The sequence below is a fragment of the Melospiza melodia genome, chromosome 8, assembly GCF_035770615.1.
Source record: "Melospiza melodia melodia isolate bMelMel2 chromosome 8, bMelMel2.pri, whole genome shotgun sequence".
In the NCBI taxonomy this organism is placed as follows: domain Eukaryota; kingdom Metazoa; phylum Chordata; class Aves; order Passeriformes; family Passerellidae; genus Melospiza; species Melospiza melodia.
The window spans coordinates 5,009,442-5,032,245 of record NC_086201.1 but is presented as its reverse complement, the minus strand read 5'-3'; the positions used below and the strand labels follow the sequence as shown (position 1 = coordinate 5,032,245).

The 22,804-nt window shown below is 36.8% G+C and overlaps 1 protein-coding gene across 1 annotated transcript in view; it reads right to left on the bottom strand.

The window, feature by feature from the left end:
- The window catches only part of LRP1B (LDL receptor related protein 1B), a 641,138-nt gene that overhangs the window by 107,830 nt on the left and 510,504 nt on the right, over positions 1-22,804 (bottom strand). Inside the window, exons 42-53 of the mRNA XM_063161579.1 lie at positions 21,587-21,776; positions 19,520-19,724; positions 14,082-14,274; positions 12,852-12,977; positions 10,708-10,836; positions 9,215-9,334; positions 7,645-7,758; positions 7,306-7,455; positions 4,682-4,804; positions 2,813-2,932; positions 1,849-1,977; positions 873-995 (exon numbers count right to left, since the gene is read on the bottom strand). Coding sequence (XP_063017649.1) covers positions 873-995; positions 1,849-1,977; positions 2,813-2,932; positions 4,682-4,804; positions 7,306-7,455; positions 7,645-7,758; positions 9,215-9,334; positions 10,708-10,836; positions 12,852-12,977; positions 14,082-14,274; positions 19,520-19,724; positions 21,587-21,776 — 1,722 coding nt within the window. The remainder of the gene's footprint in view (positions 1-872; positions 996-1,848; positions 1,978-2,812; positions 2,933-4,681; positions 4,805-7,305; positions 7,456-7,644; positions 7,759-9,214; positions 9,335-10,707; positions 10,837-12,851; positions 12,978-14,081; positions 14,275-19,519; positions 19,725-21,586; positions 21,777-22,804) is intronic.

The following is a 22,804-nucleotide window of genomic DNA, read 5'->3' as shown; positions in this document are numbered from 1 at the left end:
GGAAGCTGAGAAGTCTCAGAGGAAAGTGAAAACAATAATGATCTGATTTGCTTCTCCTGTGTTCTGCTGGTTTGGACTGTGGTTGGAGATTGTTTATCCAACATGTGAATTATTTTTACTTAATGAAAAATCATGGTCCAGCTGTGTCAGGACTCTGGACAGAGTCACGAGTTTCCATTAGAAGCTTGTTAAGCCTTCTGTAAGTATCCTTTCTCTATTCTTTAGTATAGTTTTAGTATCATATCATAATAAATTAGTCTTCTAAGAATATGGAGTCAGATTCTCAATTCCACCTTCATCCTGGGGACCCAGCAAATACCGCAGATAATCACCAATTTGTCATTTTGAAGGGGATATTTACTCTGTATTTTCCATAAATTTTATTTATATAGATTAATGCTTCTGAGTATGGCCCAGATACATTGAACAGACACTCAGAACATATAAGAAACCCTAAATTCATGTGAATGCTGAAAATTAAACATTCACATGTGGTTATAATTGATATAATTTAAATGCAGTCATAATCATGACAGATGTGTTTGATTCTTTGATAGGAAAAAAAACATATATGGAGACAAAGAAAAAAATTCATATAATAAACAATAAATGCCAGGGCATACTTTTAAAATTCTCCTAAATATTATTAGCAGTAAACTGCAATTCTCTATGGAAAATAATTTGTCACTGTAGCCCCAGATACAAGTTAATTCAAGCTGTATTAATTACTGCATAGTTTAAAAGTGAGAATTAAAACAAATAAAAAAAAAAAAAAAAGAGCTTTCTTTTTCAATAATGTCTTAGACCCTGAAGAATGCCTTACAGTCAGCAGTGTGAAATTGTTTTATTTACTCTATTTTTGTTATACTTGCCACATTCCAGGGATTCATCTGATCCATCTCCACAGTCGTCATCGTGGTCACAAACAAACTGTTTGGGAATGCAGACTTTGTTATGGCACATGAAAGCATTCTCATCACAAGTGTTATTGGGAGCTAAGGAAAAATACAGCACATAAAAAAAAAAAAAAAGAGAGAAATTGAGAGCAATCAGACAAACAACCGATTTTCTTACACAAAGATGAAATGAGAAGTCAATTTGAGGGAATTCAATGGAAATAACCATAACTTTTTAGTCAGATAAAAAGCATCACACAATTGAATACCAGAAAAAGCTACTCATCACAAAGAATGCTACAGAAGTAAAGATAGCTGAAATCTTCTGTAATCCAAGAAAGAACAGCTTCAGAAGTCAATGCTGTCTATGGCTAAACTGAGGTCTGGCTCTGAAGAAAAGAATGTTTTGGAAAAAGAGATGTCTTTATATTGGTCTGCTCCTGAACAAATGCTCTTTCAAGTCCACAAACACTCAAAATATATGGAATATACTTATGTACCATTTTTATGTATTAATAAAAAACCCCTCCAATGAAACTATTACCAAACTCCTGACTCTGCTCATGGAAATGTGTCCCAGGTAGACTGAAGTAACATTCTATAGGGCAGGAGATGTCAGGACCTGAACAATTAGACAGAGTCAATTGAAGACAGAGCTTGCATCTCCCTTCTATCATACACAACCTCCTTTACATGAGCACCAGCATTTTCTTCAGGAGGAGCAATAAAACTGCAGAGTCCCTGAAGTGCTGATTTTCACCAGTAAACACTGCATAATGCCCATGAACTGCCACACATCCTGATCTCCGCCTGGGCTGCCTCCCTGTGTCAGCCCGAGTAAAGCTGCGAAGGATGGGCTCACACGTGGGTCAGCACTCTTCACCAGCAAAATGGACATGAAAATAACATGAAATAGCATGAGAATAACATGCTTGTGGACGTGCAAACCTACCACAGCCCGCTGTGGAGAGCTCATCGCTTCCGTTGGGACAGTCGCGCTCGCCGTCGCAGAGCCAGTGCTGGGGCACGCAGGCGTGGGAGCCCAGGCAGCTGAAGGTGCCTGCAGCACACGTCACTGAGCCTGGGGACACACGGCAGGGGAGCCATCAGCACTGAGCCATCCCAAATCCCCAGCTGGAATAGCCTAGCCCATGCTTGCGTGGTGACTGGCAATGATTATAGGGGTTTATTTTAAAATCTCAGCTATTATTATGCACATTATGATAAACTGTAGCCGTGATATTTTCTGAAAAATCCTTTCCTTAGGATTTTTTCTCTTGAGAAGATGGGAGGCCTCAGGAACAAAATATAAACATTGATTATCTGCTGCTGTGGAATGCAACAGGTGGATCTGTGATTGGTCTCGTGTGGTTGCTTCTAATTAATGGCCAATCACAGTCAGCTGGCTCGGACTCTCTGTCCAAGACAGAAGCTTTTGTTATTCTTATTTCTTTTTCTATTCTTAGCTAGCCTTCTGATGAAATCCTTTCTTCTATTCTTTTAGTAGAGTTTTAATATAACATGTATCATAAAATAATAAATCAAGCCTTCTGAAATATGGAGTCAGATCCTCGTCTCTTCCCCCATCCTAAAACCCCTGTGAACACTGTCACAATAAACCTCCTGGCTGGGATTGTTTTACAGTCAAATTTTGACAGAATCACTGGGTTGGAAGAGACCTTCAAGATCATCAAGTCCAACCCAGCCCCAACACCTCCACTAAACCCTGGCACCCAGTGCCACATCCAGGCTTTGTTAAGCACATCCAGGGACTGTGATTCCACCACCTCCCTGGGAAGACCATTCCAGAACTTTATCATCCATTCTGTAAAAAAAAATTTTTCCTAATATCTAACCTTGGTCTCCCTCATTCAGCCTGATTTGACCCAACCCAGGAGTGAAAAGATCCAACTCACCACAGATGGCATCGCTCTCATCTAAACCATCCCCGCAGTCATCCTCGCCATCGCAGGTCCACTGCTTGGAGATGCACTTGTTTGCAGAGCAAGCAAACTGATTCCAGGAGCAGGACGAATCTGGGGGTGACACCAGGCCCTGTATTTGTTAGGTTCACAACATCACTGCATTCCCTGCCATTTCAAGCACAGTTTAAAATTTTTTGCACTGCTCCTTTCTCTTCTCCCACTTTCCATGTATTAAAACGCTCCAACTCAGCACAATCTCAATCTTGTTATTCAGCATATTATCAGTTTGTCCAAGAGTTTGCATTCACCAACACATTTTTTAAAATCAAACAGTGAAACATTCCAAAATTTTCAAATCTTTTTTAAGTGAGATAAGGATGAACACTTTAAAAAACTGAAGCCTAGTTTGTATATTTAACAGCTGCTACAACTACAGTGAACTCTTTTATTTGGGTAGTAGGACAGAGAGAGCACAGTTCAAATTTTCCAACTTAGCCTTCCTCCTGGTTTTCCAGCAGCTAATTCCATCTTTAAAAGATGTTTTCTTATTTTTTCTCACAAGAAAAATTTCTGTGTTTTTGCTTTATCACATTTACACTTTTCTGTACATTGCAAATAAGAGTTTAGTTTCTACATTTCAAAATCAGACTGCAAAACTGTCCTAAATCAATGCTATTCTTTTCTGAAAAACTCCTGTCTTGCATTTTTTCTAGTCTTCTTTCTTTAAGAATAAAGTTTATTTTGTTGCAACTGATTTTGATGACAAAAATTTTAATATTAACATTAAAAAGAATTTTAGGTAATAAAACCTGAATTTGAAGGACAGCATTGAAACAGGTATCTTAAAATGGGTAACAGCAATCAATGGGGAAAGAAGCATTGGCTTAACCCCCTTCTCTTTTGCCCACAAAAATCAGCTAATTCAGTTTAGAGTATCGTACACAAGAGTATAACACCTGGAAATATAAACACCAAGTTATGCTTGACAAATGTGGCCAACAAAAAAGACTCTGATTGTCACAGTGCACAGCACTTCCTAATTTCAAAGTTATGAGATAAAAATACACAATGTAAACTGCAAACCAAATATGGAAGCATGTCAGTGGGAACTGAGTCATGAAGAGAGTAATAAAATAAATAATAAGTAATAAAATGTTCAGTCATGGTAAGAAGTAAAGGAAAAAACCCAGAAAAACAAAAAAAAAAAAACCCAAACTTCAGGTCTTATTTAAATTTGGAATAGAAATTTTTGACACTACTTTCTGGTACAATTTCATTACAAAAATAATCCATTCAGGTAATCCATGCAAACTGATAAGACCAGCTTTCACTAGGAGTAAAACCAACCTGCTTTGTGCCTCAATTAGGTAAAATTTAAGAATCTGAAAAGATCTGAGACTGAACAGACCCTTAACCCAGTTCACAGTTCATGCTGTGTTATATTTACATCACTTTTGTCATTACTTTAAACAATTATATCTGTATGGTCTCTGATGCAAAGCAATGCCTACTGTGAGCTTTGGGTATTTCCTGCTGGGCTCCAGACACTGATTCAAATTCATTATATCTGTAAAACTCTTCTAATGAGGAGTTGTGAAGAATTAGTGGAATTGTTAAATATTAAATTAATAGAAAGGCCTGTATATAAATATATCCTTAAGAGAGAAAAAAAAAATTAAAGGGCTTTCATTCTGGCATGAAATAGAATTTAAGGTATTGGCAGCATGAAGTATTAGAATTGAATCTGCAAACACGGCATTAAAGATTTTTTTTATAGAATCTCTGAGATATAAATGCACACTTCTTTGTTTCCAAAGTGTATTAGTGACTAGAGAGATGCAAATAAGACAAAATGCTCACCACAGTGCAATTCATCTACTCCGTCCTCACAGTCTTTCTGCCCATCACAAAGCCAGGTGGTCAGAATACATCTTCCACTAGGACAACCAAAATAATTTTCTTCACATGTGGGTTTGTTTTGAACTGTGATAAAATAAAGAATGTAATGTAAAATGGTCTCTACTAGTATGATTAGGAGCCTAATACATTTCTGCTAAATTTCTGAATACTGATGGACAGAGTGTTTATGTCTAAGAATGGAAAAAAAAAAATGTGTTCATAAAAATAAATAAAGTGATAGCTAAGTAGTTTAGGGAGCTGAAATAGTTGTCTTTCATTTCTTAGAGAAGAATCAGAGCACAGCTTCAAACCAAATCAAAAGGCCTAGAGAGGAAAGTAGTTCAGTTTACAGGTTTTGAGGTCAGGCAGGTCAGCATTGCTTGTTGTTTTACACCAGCTGAAGAAATTGCCCTTCTGAACTGTCTGCCATCATTTACAAGATAATCTAATTGTGGCAGTATTTTTGTCACTGGGAGAAGCCACAAATCTCATGCATGCACTGACTAACAGGAGCTACACCAGTGATGCTGGAGCCAGAGGTTTAGACTTGGTCAGAAACTAAAAACTTCTCCCTTGCCTTTTAATTTTGTTGAGTCAGAAAGTAATTTAAAATTTTACTTTTATGAATGATTAAGAAACGAGGTGTGAGGAAAGAAAACATGCCACATGTAGAGTTTAATGATGCAAGCACAAATATTATCTAATAACAGTTTATTTTCAAATTCTTAAGTAAGGTCCTGGGAAAACCCAGGATGGAATTCCAAGTACTGGAGACCACTGAAACTCTCTGCCATGGTTTTCATTGTTCCTTTAGTGTACTGGATTTGTTTTCAGCCTCCTCTCTTTTAAAAGGAAAGGTAAAGTAAACATTTATGGATTTTACAGCTGTATGAATAAAAAAGAAAAAAAAATAAAGATTAAAGAAAGAAGTGGAACATCTGTGATGACTTGGTAGGTATTAAGGGTTCCCTAAGCAAAGCTAGCCTCCATGAGTATTTTGCTGTAATTTTCTGTAAGAACAATGACACTGAACCAAACTGCTAATGGGAATTGCAATATTCATAACAGAAACAACACTCAAAAACTTAATGTGCCAGAGCTGGTCAGTTTTGAATGAAATGGCAAAGGAAATCACATGTAGGCTGAGTGGGGATGGTATTGCTTCCAACTAAAGGGTAGAATGATCCAGGCAATTAGTCACACATTAAAATGATGGAACATTTTGGCACACATTTGGAATTCAGAGAGAAGTAATACAAACAAATGGACAATGGAATAAAATGCACATTAATGTACTTATGCAACATTGGTTTACCGAAGCTGTAGCACACTCTCAACATTTTCCTTGGTATGGAATAAAACCCTTTCTTTGTTTAAAAATACAGCAAGTTAAGCTCTTTTGGCCTTAATGAAGTGTTATATACAATAAATTCTTCATAATTAAGAGATAATCTAGAGAATGTAGAGATTAGAATGAAAGCTCTAAATTAATATGCATCTATTTTATAGGACTGATGGAAGTTCTTAATGATATGTTGGCTGACCGTACTGCTGAAGTCCCAGGTTCCTCTGGATCCTGGTAATATTTTTGTCAATAAATTTGGCACAATGTATATGAGAATTCTAATAGAACCTTCTGGTGACACAACAGGATTATCACACAGATTAAGAGAATATTAAATGGAAAGAATTAGATTATGTCCACTACTGTGCAAAAAATTTGATGGCATTGAACAACATAAAATTAGAAGTTCTAAATTTACAAACAAATAAAAATTATTATTTAGTAAATATTTATTTTTATTTAACTAGTTCTTAGAGGAAAGAGAGTTACGAGCCAACAGAAGGTTAATTTCACTTTAGAACAAATCAATTGTTAAAAAAATAGAAATAAAAAATGTTTTCATTTTGTATTTAATATTCTCAAACTCAGATGAGGAGTTCTGGATAAAAATGGAGCAAACACAAATTCCGTCCTTGATTAGGTAAGAACTGAATATTATGAATAATTAATTGGTTAACGTTAAATAGAACTCCAGTCCTGTGGCTGGGGCTCAGGTTATCATGATCAATTTTCCTGGCTGCTATCACAAAAACAACAACCCTGGATTCTACCCTGGCAGCCTTTTCCAAGGACCTCCACCAAATAAAACAGAAAGTAAAACAAGTCAGCAAGAAAAGAAATACCACCCACTAAAGCAGTAGCTAATAGAAGTTCCTGAGTGATTATACTGATGCTTGATGAGCTTGACATTTTAATGACTCGTGTTTTACTTAAATAAAAATGATAAATGACAGGCCTAACCTGGAGGAAATAGAAAGCTAGACATTACAGTTTGCTTCAGAAAAAAAGCCAGTATTCATTTGTAATAATTTCCATAATCCCAGGAAACACAAAATAAAGGTGAATAAACTGCATTCAGCACTGTAATAATGTCTATGTTAAATAAACCAGTATTGACCGAATTAACATTCTGCAACACAATGAGAAACACTCTCCCTCCCCAAATAGGACCTTTTTTCTTTGTTTAAAAGGTTAATTAATGTTTTGAGTTTGGGTTTTTTAAAAATTTTTTTACAGTTACCTGGGCATTTTAATTCATCTGTATAATCTCCGCAGTCATTAGACCCATCACAAATCCATTCTGGCAGTATACAGAGGGAAGTGGAATTACAGCTGATAAATCCTGAAGATTTTATCCCAAGTTTATAGAAGTAAGCACAGTTTGTATTATCTGGAAAGAGACAGAAAATTACCACACACCTAACACAGCCCGACAGCCTCAGCCTTTAATTTTCACGTTGGGCTGGAGGAGCCCACGCAGGCATTGGAATCCCAAGCAGCAACACCCAGGAACGAACCGCTCCAACACAAGGAACAACCAGGGAGCAGCTGCTGGGAGGGAGCAGGAACACAAACTCACTGCAGTTCTTTTCATCCGAGGCATCTGCACAGTCGATGATCTGGTTGCACTGCGCCGATTTCCCCACGCAAAGCCCATCTGCACAGCGGAACTCTGCCGGGCCGCACGCCGCGTCTGCAACGCGCGGATAGGAAGGACGTGAACTTGTGTGCTAAACACGCTCTGCAGAATGAGGCGTTCAGAACACACCGCACCTTCCGGCAGATGTGTGATTTGGAGTTTATTACACCTTACAAGCTGCTAATTTTTTAATTTATTTTTTTAGCCCAAAAAAATAGTCTCTAGGTAATTCAGTTCGTTTTGAGATAATCAATTGTCCTGGTTCTGCAAGATGGCAGATTTCCCCGAGAGGCTGCTATTTGTGAAAAAATTGTGAGCCATGAGAGAACTGGGTTTTTTTCTTGTGGAGAAATCTCCATAACATTAACAAGAGGGACTTCTCTCCCTAACGAACTTTTCTAGAAGTGGCAAACTTACTGAAATTTTGGGTTTGTTTCTTTACATTGCCAGTGGGAAAGAAAAGGTTGTGAGGGAAGAAGAAGTGTTCTGAAGGTTTTGTCATGATTCTTATTACTCTTTCTTCTAGTTACTGTTAATAAATTTTTCTTCATACCCTTTTAAATTTTTGAGCCTGCTTTGCCTTTTTCCTAATCCTACCTCACAGAAGGAAGTGAGTGCACTGGTGACTGGCCAGCACTGAACCCACCACATTCATTGGTGTGTTGGCCAAGAAATCTCAAAATTGATGAAATCTCAGATTGGTGAACCAAAACCACCACATGAAATTGGTGTTTCCACCTGGTTTCAAACTGAAACCACTACATCAGCATTTGAGGGAGGAAGAAGCATTTTCAGTATCACATGTGAATCCCAGATTCATTTCTTGTAAAACCAGCTTGGGTTTCTCGACTATATCTTTTAATTATATTTAGATAAATGATTAACAATAATTTGGTGCCTTTAAAAAATGCTTGCTGCTATTTAGCTTTTAGTTATAAATCACGTGGAATAATATCCCTGTCAAACTTTCTGAATTGTAACTAAGGATTTGTATGGTCTGCTTGTTGGTCTATATGCATTGGCGGTTGCAAAGATATAAATATTCATGTTAAAAGATATAAATCAAAAAACAATTCTGATATGAAGAGGAGAACAATTCTAGTAAGCCTTGCAAAGGATATGGACACTGCCATGGATCTGAGAAGTAGGGAAATGGAGCATTTCCTGCTTCAGACAAGAAGCACATGCAGAGGATAAATCACCATCTTTCAATCAGTCCACAGTAAAGTTACTCTCTCATTACTTCACAGAAGATACAGCACCTGTATTTTATATTTTATATATATAAAACATAAAATATTATATGCATAATGCACATGTATATATTATTTTTTAGAACCAAAACCACTCTCCTTCTAGAAGACTGTAGGTGCAAACCAAAAAATCAGCCTTTGCATCAATCCCACCATAAGATTAAATCACACGTTATTTTCCAGCTTACTCCTATTTGCATAATGACTATTTACAAAGCAATATTCAGAAATCACCCAGGAAATAAGATGCCATTTACCTTTGCAGTCAAATTCATCAGAGTTGTCACCACAGTCATTGGCACCATCACAGACTCTGCTGCTGGGAACGCAGCGGCGGTTGGAGCACGGCTTGAAGCCCTTCCGACAGCCTCTGTTCTCTGCAAAGTTAAATACCAGCTCAGGATTGGATTGACACCTCATGAAAACAGCCTCACCCTCCATCCAAACAAACATTCCAGAACCATGCTTTAATTGGTGATGCCTTCCAAGCTACAGGGAAAAAAACAGCCTTCAGAAATTGTTCATCCATTATGCAGCATAACTTGGATGGATATGGGGATAAAGAGCAATAAATGAAAGCATGATGAGAAAGAGTGACCAAAAAAAGAGAGAGAGGGGGGCCTCATTCCCAGCTTTCATTATCTTGGTACAAAATGCCCATGTACTTTAAATGCATTTGTTTTGACACACTTGTCTGGGGAGAACATTTGCATGTGGCATCACACAGAATGAAGCATACTAAATATGGCCTAAACCAAAACAGGAATAAATGGAGAATAATATAATAACAGACATTAGCACAGATTTTTTGGATTTCTGAGCACTAATACCAACAGCGTTCTGCTCAAGAACACTATTGAAGAATGTATGAATTTTACATATAATGATATGTTTGAAAATTCAGGACTGATTTACTAAAGACCTAATTATTGCAGAAGTCACAATAATAATGTTCACTGCATTAGGTATTCAAAAAAATGAGTCCAGCACTCCCTCCTTTACCAGATTCAGAAAGCAACACCCTGTATATGACCTAGCGCATGAAAGGACCGCAGTTCTTCCAGGTTTTTCTCCAACATGTAGCAAAATACTTGGTAGATTTTATTTAAATGAGGCAAGGTGTTCACTGTCACACTGCAAATTAATAGAATGTGCTTCATAAAATTACGTGGCAAATCCATGGAAAGACAAATTGTTGGTTCTCAGGATCACAGAATCGTGGAATGGGTTTGAAGGGACCTTAAAAACCATCTCCTTCTACCCCCTGCCATGGGCAAGGATACCTTCTACCATCCCAGATTGCTCCAAGCCCTGTCCAACCCAGCCTTGGACACTTCCAGGGATGGGGCAGCCACAACTACTCAGGGCAACAAACTTGTTTATTTATAGATTCATTTATAAATCTATATATAAATTTAATAACTAGCATTTATATATTTTATATTACTGTAAAATAAGCTATCATCTTTCAAAAAGCAGTTAGCTATGTTTTTCCTTATTTTTGTTCTAGACAGAAACATGAGAACATCTGAGATGCTTCTTATTAAATATGTCACTTAATACATGAAGTTTGGAAGAAAAAAATATTTTCAGGTAATTTTTCCCATGTCATGTCAAGGTTTTCTTAATATGTGTTGGCATTTTCTTCCTGGGCATTTGGCTGAGCAATTGGTGTAAATAAGAGGAAGTAAACTAAGGATGTTTAACACCAAAATGACAACAGGAAGGTGAAAGATCTGGAAATACCCACCACAGTAGAAAAGTTTCTCATCAGACTTGTCCTTACAGTGAGCAATGCCATCACAAGTCAGCTGATAATCAATGCATTCACCGTTCCCGCATTCAAACTCTGAATAGATGTTGCAAGTAGAATTTTTACCTAAAAATAAATCACATTAACACGTAATTTTTAAAAGCTTTTACAACTAGTGAAAATGAGAAAACATGCTGGCTGCATTTCAGTTTTGACCTACATTAATTTTGAAAAATTGAGTACAAAACAGTAAAACACACCATGGCATCAGAAATTAAAAGCTTCGACAAAAAGAACCTGTAAAAGAAAATACATTGAGAAATAGCCATGAAGGAACATGCAGTGAAACAATTCACAAGCACTCGTTCTGATAAGATAAGAACTCTGGAACTACTGTGCTCAGCTTGCTTCAAATCACCCATGTCTTCCCAACCCCCAGCTTGAATGATACAGCCTATACCCCAAGGCACAAAACCTGCTGCTTCCATTTTACTTTTTTCTTTTATTCACAAAAACTCTCCCCTTCTCATCGAGTGGATGTTCTATTTATTATTTTAGAAGAGAACCAGGTGCACATTTAAAATTTTTACTCTTTTACTTAAGAAACAAAAACGTTTCAGAAATTGGACACAAAAGTTCGGTCATGAACTTCAGGGTAAGTCAAACATCTGCTTTGTGAGTATAGTTCTAACCAAAATATCAAAGTGAAGAGAAACAAGGAGAATTTAGGACAATTCAAGAAGAAGAACAATGGAGAAATTATATCCAATTGTTATGCTTCTGTCTTGTTTTTATTATAATCACTTCAGCAAAAATTCAGAAAGAACCAATGTCTGTTGTATGCAATAGCCAAGCCAATATAAATTCAAAGCATTTCTTGATTTGATTGAAACATGAAGAAAAAGTGCTGAAAACAGATTCTGAATAAGGTGAGATCTGGTCTTGAATATGATTTATTTATTCCTTTACATTCAAAGTAGTATCTTTATCTCTTTTCCCTCTTTTCTCCATTTTCTAACATTGTAAGAACTTATGGAGAACAATTATCAATTACATTTGCAGTTCATCTAGTTCAGCATCTTAGACTGCAATCTTTAGGAAAAAAATGAAAAGAATAAAAGTATATGTAGCATAACCTGCCCTCAGTTTGAGTCTAACTGGACACCCTTGTAGAGATTGCTTCAAACTCCATCTTGCAGAAACAAAGAATTAAAAAGCCTTTCAAATGGTTTCTTTGATGACAAGTAAGTAGTGAGAGCAGTCATTACCCATATCATCATCTCTCAGAATTTCACTGAAGCTCTGTCTCAAGACTCTTGACTGGCAGTAAGTTACACAGCCTAATTACACTGTGAAAGGACAGTTAATTCCTTTTCTCAGCTGGAATTGCTAACTTTCAATTTTATTGAGTATCACTTGCAATTGTGCTATGAAGAAAGGAACTTTTGATCTCAAAGCTAAACTGAAGTCTGTCTTGTTTCCATCCTTTTTCTGTGCTACTCTACCCCATCATTTAATGTCTTCGTTTTTTTTTCCTGATAGCAGAGATCAACATTTCCTGCAAACGCTCTACAGAATAATTTAGAAGATTAAATCTTATTTCATGTCCTAGGTGACAATTTAAACATGGTTTTACCTAAGAGCAATTTTAAGAGTTGCAATGCATTTGGAAAATATAAATGCCATATAATTGTAAAATAAATTGTTAGGCATGTGAATTCATCTGCTGAACCTCTCTCTCTTCTACTGCCAATCACTGATTTGACAGCAGAGAGAGATAGGTGAGAAAGAGCTTTAATTAAGCAACTTCAGTAGCTTATCCCACATAACCCTAGGGAAGGATACATACAGATATTTCTATCTTAGCAGTAATTTTGATAAATACATAAAAATTCCATTAACAGGAAACAGTAACCCACTACCATAATAGGAGTTTAAGGAGAGTACGAACACTTTTTAATACCCCAAGAGACTTACAATACAAAAGGGTTAAAAGTCTGGTTTGTGCAGCCAAATCAACTTTTTGGCTATTCAGAAATAGCCAAATAGAAGAAACAAAACGAATGGCTTGGGCCAACTGTCCTATGAAAGCCAAGTGCCTCACAGCACAGAAAAGCATCGTGTCAGCCACCATTACTTACTCACACATCTGTTATCATCTATCAGGACTCTGTCCCCTCTGCACGAGCAGTTCACTCGTCCATCAGGCGTCAGAAGGCACAAATCATGGCAGCCTCCATTCATTTGTGCACAGGGAGATAACTCACCTGGAAGACAAACGACAAGAGACGAACTCGAATGTATTAAATTTGCTTCAGTGGCCAATGTCTTTGAGGGAGCAAAAGTCACCATATCTCAGATTCATGGGCAATTGATTCGGGTTTTATCAGGCAGATGAAAATGTCAGCATCCTTCAGATGCTGGCATGCTAAAGATAAACAAACACCTGGAAAATAATAATTTTAAAAACCTGCAACATTCAAAACCGCAGAAATTTGACAGGGAAGTATTTAGCTGCTATCCACTGAGCTCAACACCTGTAGCAGAACATTCCACATAATGCTTATTTACTTGGTGTCCTGGGTTGCAAGATATGCGTGTATTCTATTGCCATCTGTGAGAGGTGGGGCAATTACCTTCTGTTAATTGGGCAGTTTCCTTTATCTTCTCCACAAATCAATCCTCCCTCTGGGAAAATTTATTCTTTTAATGGGCCAGGACACAGTTGAGTGTCCCTGCATGGCTGATAAAATTCAATCATCCTAATGGGAGATGCTTCACCCAGGGGGAGGAGCCAAGCATTCCTACTTGGATACAATCAGAGGTTTGGAACACCACAGCAGCCTTTTCTCCACTGCATTCCCAGAGGAGCCCAGGCCCATCTACAGCACTCCTGGGGCTTCAGAGGAAAACTCCCCCCTTGTGCAGCATCCCTGCTCCAACAGAGCCACAGCTGGCACTGCAGGAGGGCTGAGCCACCATGAGATGGGGCTGTGCCACCACCCTGACCCACAGGGGTCATGTCCTACTCTGGCTCAGTGGATTTTTTTTGTTTGTTTGTACTATTGCGTTTTTATCTTAATATTCCTAGTGAAGAACTGTTATTCCTATTCCCATATCTTTTCCTGAGTCCCTTAATTTCAAAATTATAATAATTTAGAGGGAGGGGGTTTACATTTGAAGGAAAGCCCCTGCCTTCCTTAGCAGACACCCGTCTTTCCAAACCAAGACACTTGGGGAAAGGTTATACCCCATCTTTTAGTGATTAAAGAATTTATGAAACACCATGAAACACTTTTAACTCAGCTAAAACTAAGTAAAATCCCTGAAATGAAAGATTTTGGCATTAGGAAACCTGCTTTGTAGCTTACAGCTGTTGGTGTCGTTGGCGACAGCGATGATTCCCATGGGCTGGTGCGGGATGTCGGAGCGCAGAACTTTGGTGTCCCCTCCTGTGTATTTGCTGGAACGCAGGATGGCTCTCCTCACTCCATCTGACCAGAAGATGTACTCATCATACACAGCCAGGCTCAGGAAGGTGCCTGGGCCAGACTTGACAATGACCTAAAATGCAAAAATGCAGAAGAGAAACAGGAGAGGAAGTGCTGTCACTGAATGAGAGGATTTTAAAGTGCAAACTGTGACTCCCATGATGTTTAGGCAAAACACTTAATACTTTTATACCTGCAGCACCTGGGGAAATGAGATAACAGCACTTAAAATGTGTTAAAAGGATGCCACCGGCATCCAAATTCCAGAAAACTAGGCATCTGTTCCTTAATTAAAAAAATCACAGTTTATCTAAATGTGCCTGTAAAAACACCTACTAAACACTTTGCCTGCTTAAAAGCTCCAACAGAAGAGAGGAGAGGTTCTTTCAGCATGGCTGAAAGTCTAAAAATTCAGTCTTTAGGAACCAAAGTGAACTAAAGAGTTTTAGAACTGAAGAGTACTCACCATATCAGCACACTAGAAACTTGAACACTAGACAATAAATGTTTCAGGCTTCCCAAATCAGAAAAAAAAATACAATCTCACCAGAGTAATAGCTAATTTAAAACCTAGAAGGAACAAATGAATTGAAGGTCACTATGTTGTTTGAAAAAACTATCACTATAAGGTCACTATAAGGTTTGAAATAAATTCTAGAAATACAATGAATTTTATCTCAATCCAAATCATGGCTCCTGTAAAATTTTTGCATATGTTCTTTCTTTCCATATATCAGAATTAAAAATTTCACATGAACAGCTTCTCTTCTGAAGAATATGATGAATTGATACCAGTTTTTTAGTTGAAAGTTTCATTTTGGCTGAAGAGAATTACTGCAAGGGGGTTAACATTCCTCTATTAGACAATGGATATAAATAATACTCTTACTATTTTTATTTAATTGTATTCTAGCTTTCTCTGTGAAAAAATAGTAAGTTATGTATATTTATAAAGTGGGAACAGGTCTCATCCAGACTATGAAAAAAAAAATAAAAATCCTGTGTCAATGTGCAACTTATCATAGGGAAATTGGGATAAAACTAGAAAAATAATATCCTTTAACACATGTACTTAGATCACCATGGTTTTCCATCTGCTTCATGTGCTTTATCCCCTTTCCCAGAGGGAGTGTACAACAGTGATGGGATTTCATGGAAATCTCCATGAATCAGCAATCCTTTGTGCTTGCAAGGGGATGCTGTGTGGCAGCTCTTTAAAACATGCTGGGATGAAAACAGAGCAGTAATAGTCAATCTGTATTTAATTAATAAATAATCTTATAATTGTGGATGTGTAGGAAGTTTTTCTCCATATGAAAAATGCATCTACTATAGAGGACATCCAAATTTCATTTCGTGAAACAAAAGCCCCAATTTTGATACTACAGCTATGCCTTGGAGAATAAGAAGGTGCCCCAATTCTGCAGGATTCAATACCAATGGATGCTCCAGGTTTGCTCCCACCTGTGCCAGTTCAGGGTATCTCAATAACCTGCTAACATAAATAATTCTAGTCCTGTGCACAGGAGCATTCCTGTCCATGTTTAAATTCACTTATACAGACAGAATGTCAAAATTGCTTACATTAATCAGATAATTATAACAAATTCTGCTTCACTATGCACATCATGTATATCTGCATATTTTAAAGAGGGTTGGACAGCAAATCATTTTACCCAGTAAAGATTTCTTCCCAGTGATAAATATCCCAAGAGGACAACTTTTCTCTACCCAACATTTTTCCAGAATAAAAGGTATTAAAAGATAAATGGGAATAAGTTAATGGTAAAAGATTTTTTCTCTAATTGTGCACATTTTCAGTAAGACTCTTTTCGTAATACGCTCTGAAAAGCTTGCAGTATTCATATTCAGATATTTCAGGGGGGAAAAAAAATTAAAAATCATCTATGTTTTTGAAAGATCCTTATGAAATCCGGCCATGCAGATTTTGCAGCCCCATATTCTTCTCTGTGATAGTGTGAAACTGTCCCAGTTGGAATGATTTTATTGTTAAAACCAAGACTAAATCACTGCCCTGCTCAGCTTTTTGTGCTGGGGAGCACTGTCCTAATTTATCTCAGATTGGAACAATAGAGTGCAAATTCACTACAGAACTGATCATTGCTGTTCAGCCTTGGGAGAGCTGAGATCCAAATACAATGCCACAAAACCAAACATTTTTTCACTATGTTCACTGTATTTCATTTCCTGGAGTCTCTGTATTATGTCACAGCCCTGTCCAAGGGCATTGATTTTATTCAAGCAACCAAAAGAAAGACTTCATATTTCTATCAGCTTTCGTCCACCTTTACATCTCATTAAAATTTATATAGTAACACTGAAAGTTGTGACAATTTTTTATTTCTATTTTTTAAATCTAAATTTATGCTTAAACTTGCAACAACCCAAGTACAATTTTAAAACTTTAAGGAATCATGAAAAGACATCCCTACCATCCCTTCCATGTGCTAGAGTGGAAGTCAGACACATCCAAGAGTACATTCCCTGTTTTAATTCTAAATTATACCAAACTTCAGTTACAGAAGATATTTCAAGCTTTAAGTAATATATGAAAATTTTTCTCTGCTTTCTCTGTTTTTTTCATAAATGCACAGCCAAACCTAAAGCTTGCACTTCTGCTATAGACTGAAGAAGATATCTGATAAAATCTAATTGAATGAAACAGAAGTTGGAATACCAACTGTGAAATTTCTTGAATTGCATTAATACAGGAATTCAACAGAATAAAAACAAACATCCTAGAAAATGAAAGTTACAATTACTGGCAGGTTGCAATTACATGAAGGTTATAATTACCAGAAATATCTCTAAACCCATATTGATTTTAACAATCACACCTATAGGTCTTCAAAATTATTACTGAGAACAAAACATTCCTCCTGGATGTTTAAAAAAATAACTGTTTACAGGAAGTTAATGATGTTTCTGGTTTTTCACACATAAAATGTTACAAAATATTTCACACTGAAGAAGGAAAGCAAAAATAAATCAAAGTAGCTCATAATTTATTAGAAAAATAAGACCAAGACTTGAAATTAGCTTTATTTGCTGAAGGCTCTGTTTCTGTGTTTATTAAAAAAATGTTGTATTTAAGGCACTGAGCAGCTAAAACCAGGTGTAGCCATAATATAAAATCTAAGTAAGGGCAGGAGAAAAAAGAGAAGAAAATGGGAAAGAATAATAATAAAAAATGCCACTTTTGTAAACCAGAAGATTTGACTGAACAGAATAAAAAATGTAAAAAAATCCAACCCCAAAAAACTTTATACCTTTTAAGTAATAAGAAGGAACAATAGTGACAAAAAAAAATCTTCCAAACTTGAAAGAGCATTCTTGAAACCAAATACTGGTATTAAAATATCAGCTCAACACAAAAATCAATAAACCCTTACAATCCACTTTAGAGAGTCAGTTCAATATTGCTAAATGATTTTCTATTATTCATTGCACCAGATTATTGCGGTGAGGAGAATGAAGGAAGAAGCTGCAATCTGGAAGGAAATTCATTACATTGCCATTAGCCTTTCATGTTCTGCTACCCAATTTCTACCCTTGTTAACCTAACTGAAACCAGAGAGCAATGAAGCAGAGATACTGCGGAAAAGGCTAATCTGTCCAAACCATTTTTGACAGGTGGTTGAGGACTGAAGCACCCCAAAGAATTTGAGATCATCAGAAGAGCAGAACAATCATTACTTGCACTGATGTCACAGAAATCAGGGACCTCATCCAGCGGGACAGCACATGAGCAAAGTAAAACAACTGCCCTGGAAATATTACTTTTCACTAGGTTACTAATAGAGTCAACAGGCTGGGTTCTGGCATTGCTTGTGCCAGTAAAAAAGAAGTAAAAAATGATGTACAGCATGATCAGCCAGTCTGCTGAAGAGCTGTAGAGGCTGAGCAGCCTGCTGGGCTTTTCTTTCTGCCATAACAATCCTCATCTAAGCAATGCAGGAAGAGTGAGAGCCCAGATCAGTGCTTCTGACAACAGAATCAGCTGATTATCCCACAACAGGTATTGGTGCAACACACCAGAACTCCCAAAAACCTTTCAGAAGAGCGTGCTGGACTCAGATCATTGTGTCCAGGAGGGTTCTTTTACTGCAATGGAGAAGAAGAGGTAAATAGTCAAAAAGTCAAACCAAGAGGCAAAGCAGTCAAAAAAATTGGAAATTTAAATGTTCAATTTCTGAGAAAACTCAATGATCCTTTTCTTCTTGCTGCTGCAAAGTGAAAGCCAATGACCTGATTAAAAATGTAGTATTTCAGTATGGTTTCTGCAACTAAGTGGCATCATGTCCTACTTCATATCTGTGATGCCTATTTTGTTATACCCTATGCAAAGATGAAGTTAAACTATTTATAATCACAACATACCATTTACCTTGTATTTAACTAATTACCTTGTACTTCTCTTTTGTGTTAATAAGTATATAGTCAGAGACTGAAAGCTTCAGAATCCACTTGGTTGGTTTGCCAAGTTTTTGATACAGTTATTGCACCTGAAAGCATTAGTGAGCTGTGGTCAATTTTATAGAAGGAAAACAAAAAGGAAAAGCACATGCCTATCCATGCTGATTGTACTTCAGTTCTGCTCTTACAAGCTTGGCTCTCCTATTTTATGCTGAAAAAAAAATTTGTCTAAAAATAGCTTGGGGAACTACTGGATAAGATTCCAAAAAGCCATATAGTTTTCATTTAAGATGAAAAAAAAATATTTCAAAGTTCATATATTGCATATGAAGCACTTTTAAAAAGTTAATAGTTATCAAAGTGAGATGATGCACACTCTTGCAAAGCTGGGAATTGAATACAAGCCAGAACATGCCCTTCATTCCTTATATCCTGAACTCTGGAGGGTACAAAGTCCCTGAAATGAAGATTTCATGAAATACGAGAAATGTAGTGCTAAAGTTGTAACAAAACCACAAGCACAGATCAACTGCCTTCAGCACAGTCCTAGTAAAAGATCTGCTTGAGCTGAAGCTAAAAGAGTGTTCAAGGAGCAAAATATATTGTGATGAAAGACTAATTGAGAGCAGTTCAATATCTGAAAACGTATAGTTAGAAAATATTAGAAATAAGATTTGAGTAACACTCAAGCATTGCACAAAAGAAATTCTGAGCAAACAAAGCATTATTTGCATTTCAATAGAGTTAAAAGTCTAATATACAACTAATACAAGGAGAAAATTAGGCAATTATTCATCTTTCTGTAACAGTTTCACTTTGAAGATGGTAATGAAAGCAAACAAACATACAATGGGTATGCACAGAATTCTTGTTTTACTTACATATCTTTGTGATCCATCGTATTCACACCTCTCAATTTTCCCCAAGCTGCCATCTGAAAAGTAAAGTTTCTCTGCCCTGTGATCAATGGTGAGTCCATTTGGTGTCAGAATATCAGTGCTAATGATAACCTGGGCATTTTTGCCTGAGAGGGTGGATCTCATGATGCTCGGGAGCTGCTCATTCCAGTTAGTCCAAAACATTAAGCTGTATTAAAATCAAAATAACAAACAAAACCATAAGATACATTTTATGATTTAATTCTCTGCAAAATGAACAACAGAGAAAAAAAAATGCCTTCATAAACAACTCTGAATGGCAACTATAAATAATTGTGGTAATCCATAATTAATAAGAAAATGCAACAGCCTATAAATAAATTATATATATATAAATTATAACAGTTTTGCAGTTCATTAATTTGCATAGGAGTACAATTCTTTTCTCTCACAGATCTGTTCAGTCCTGATCTTGTCTCTGTAGTAATTTACCATTAGAGAGAGATACAAGCTGTGTAATGATACAAACTTAATTCAGTTAATGTGTGTATTAGTAATATTTAACAGTGAAATTAATCTGCAGCTTCTCCCATGTTAGAGCTCTAATACAGACCCAAGGACTGGTGTGCAGAGAGTTGATAATGGGAAGAAAAGGACCTCAATGTGCTCTGCAGGAGGCTCAGTCAGCCCCTTATTGCTGTTAACAATGACAGAAAATGTTATGGACGAGGCTGCTGATGGAATTCTGGATCCATGGACTGACAGAACCTGCCCCTCCTCTCATTGCAATCTCCATCAGAGCTTTGGGGTTTACTGGTGGTACCTTGGTAATTGTATTTTATAGCATAGCATAAACTCTTGACTTGCATTGACAGGACATAAAGTCACACATGGAAATATGCTCCACTATTCATACAGCTTTGTACATTCAGCTAACATAAGTTAAAAATAGAATTTAATATGGCAGAAATGTTCCCCAGCTTTCCCAAAAGACAGAGACAGTTCCAAGAAGCAGAAAAAGCAGGTTGTCCTTCTCCTAGAATCAGAAAAAAATTAATGTGTCTCAAATGTGTAAGGCATTGAAGTAAAAATAAAAATCCTCTCACTAACACAGTATTTTTGAGAGTGGCAGGAAGGAACTTAGACTTTTTTGCAGGATTTTTTCCACTGTTTCATACTTTTACACAACTCTGATTTCTGTGATAAACACATCGACCTCTATGTTGCACACAAGAAACTCACACTTCTTTTTGGAAGCGCTTAAATTAATTTTGGAATTTTTTTTTAAAACTTAAGCAGTAAGAATGACGATGCCTTGTGAAGGCTGACCTAGAAGAGAGGCTAGATGGAGTTAAAGAATAAAGTAGGGATTTATTAAAAGGCTTCCATGGATTCACCTTGGGCAGCACAAGAGCCCAGCCAGGGCTACAACCAAGATGAACCAAAATGTTCTCAAAATGCACAGCTGGTCACGGGGTCTCTCACTTTTGGAAGTTTGGTCCATTTGCATACTGGAGTTAATTATCCCATCCTGCTTGTTTTTCTCTCTTCAGCCCATGTTGTTTATCGTCTTGGGTTTGAAATTTGGATCATTTGTCCTTGGTGCCCAGCTAGAGAAGGAATTGCTTTGTCTCCCTACTCTGTGAAGAGAGCTCACGGTCCCCTAATATGAAACTCAGAAGTACACACTAAAGCAGCACAGAATCTGAAAAATATAAAAGCTAAAACCTGAGACATCTATGACACATCTGAGAAAATGACCACTCAATAATTTGTGCTTAACTCACTCTTAAGAAAAGCAGCTTGATTTTTTTTACATTCCATAAAAATGCAATGATTATTTGATCTTAAGCGCAAGAACATATAAAATATTGAATCTTAATTCTGCAACTTTTTTATAAGAGCAAGGCAACAAAAGATATCAACAATAAAACGTGTCAACATTTGCCTCCTAAACGGAGAAAGCTAACCAACCTCCGTAGGGTTCAGCCATATTGGCTGACTGAAAGAAAGAAGTGTTGCTTGACCCCAGGCAAGAATTAGGATTTTCAGGAGTGATGTAACACCTACTTTTGGCATTCATCCAGGGCCAGCACGTGGGGATGGTCGTCCTCAGCCATGGTGATGACGGCCTCGCGGTCGAAGGCCCCGCGGCGCCGCTGGTCCACGCTGTGCCTGGTGATGGAGGACGTGGTGGAGCTGGTCCAGTACAGGGTGTCCCAAGCTCTGTGGTAAGCCAGGCCCTCCACTGACCCAACATCTGCAAGACACCGTGACAGACAGGGCAAATCAAACTCCTGCCAATGGGTTGGTTCTGTTTGTCCTCAGAGGTGATCCTGCCGACTCGCAGGGTTCAGTTATTTCAGCTTGTTAATATCTTTATAATTTCTTCTGTTTATTTCCATTGTAACCAAAATCTTATCATTTTCATAAATTTAAATTAAAACACAGAGGGCAAGACCACTGTCAATAACACTTTACTATATTTATCAATTCTAACAAGCATTAAACTGTTATTACCACTATAGCATCCCCAGATAACACATTAGAAATAACAAACATTTATTCCAGACAATAATTATTTTGCCTCATCTTCAAATATAATTTAAACCAGGTCTTGGCATTTTTTTCAACAGTTACTGGTATTATTTAGCACCATCTCTCAAAGTATTTTGTAGCACTGACATGCTATACTAATAGGGATCAAAGCACCTTGTTGTAAACATCTGTATTGGCTTTTGCTAAACACCTGAAAATTACTGAAAAAATACAAGCTCTGAAGGTCTCAGCATCAATATATAATGTTAATAAGCCATGACACCACAGTCATTCATTCAACACAAAAAACTGTGAGCTAGGAAAAAAAAAAGGATATTAATAAGCAGCTAAAATATATATTTAATGCCCTGAAAAGATAAATTGTACTTAATCCCAATATATAAAAGTGACAGACTGTGAGAAATAGGAATAATTATTTTCTACCACTATTTGTGAATTACTACAGAAATATGTGTGTTGATAACTTCACTTATTATTTTGCTAGAAACAAATATTTTTAGACCAGAAGGTTCATGTAGTTTATTAATGAGCTACAGAAGGCAAAAATCTAGAAATATCATTAGGATTATAATATGTTGGCTATTACAATTTACATTCAAGTTGTTGAAAAATGTAATTTTTACTATGCACTTCACATATACAGAACAAAAAGTCCCAACTTTTTGGCTTTTTAGTTAATCACTGAAAGAGCAAACACTGAATCAAAATTTTGAGGCACATAAATCAAAA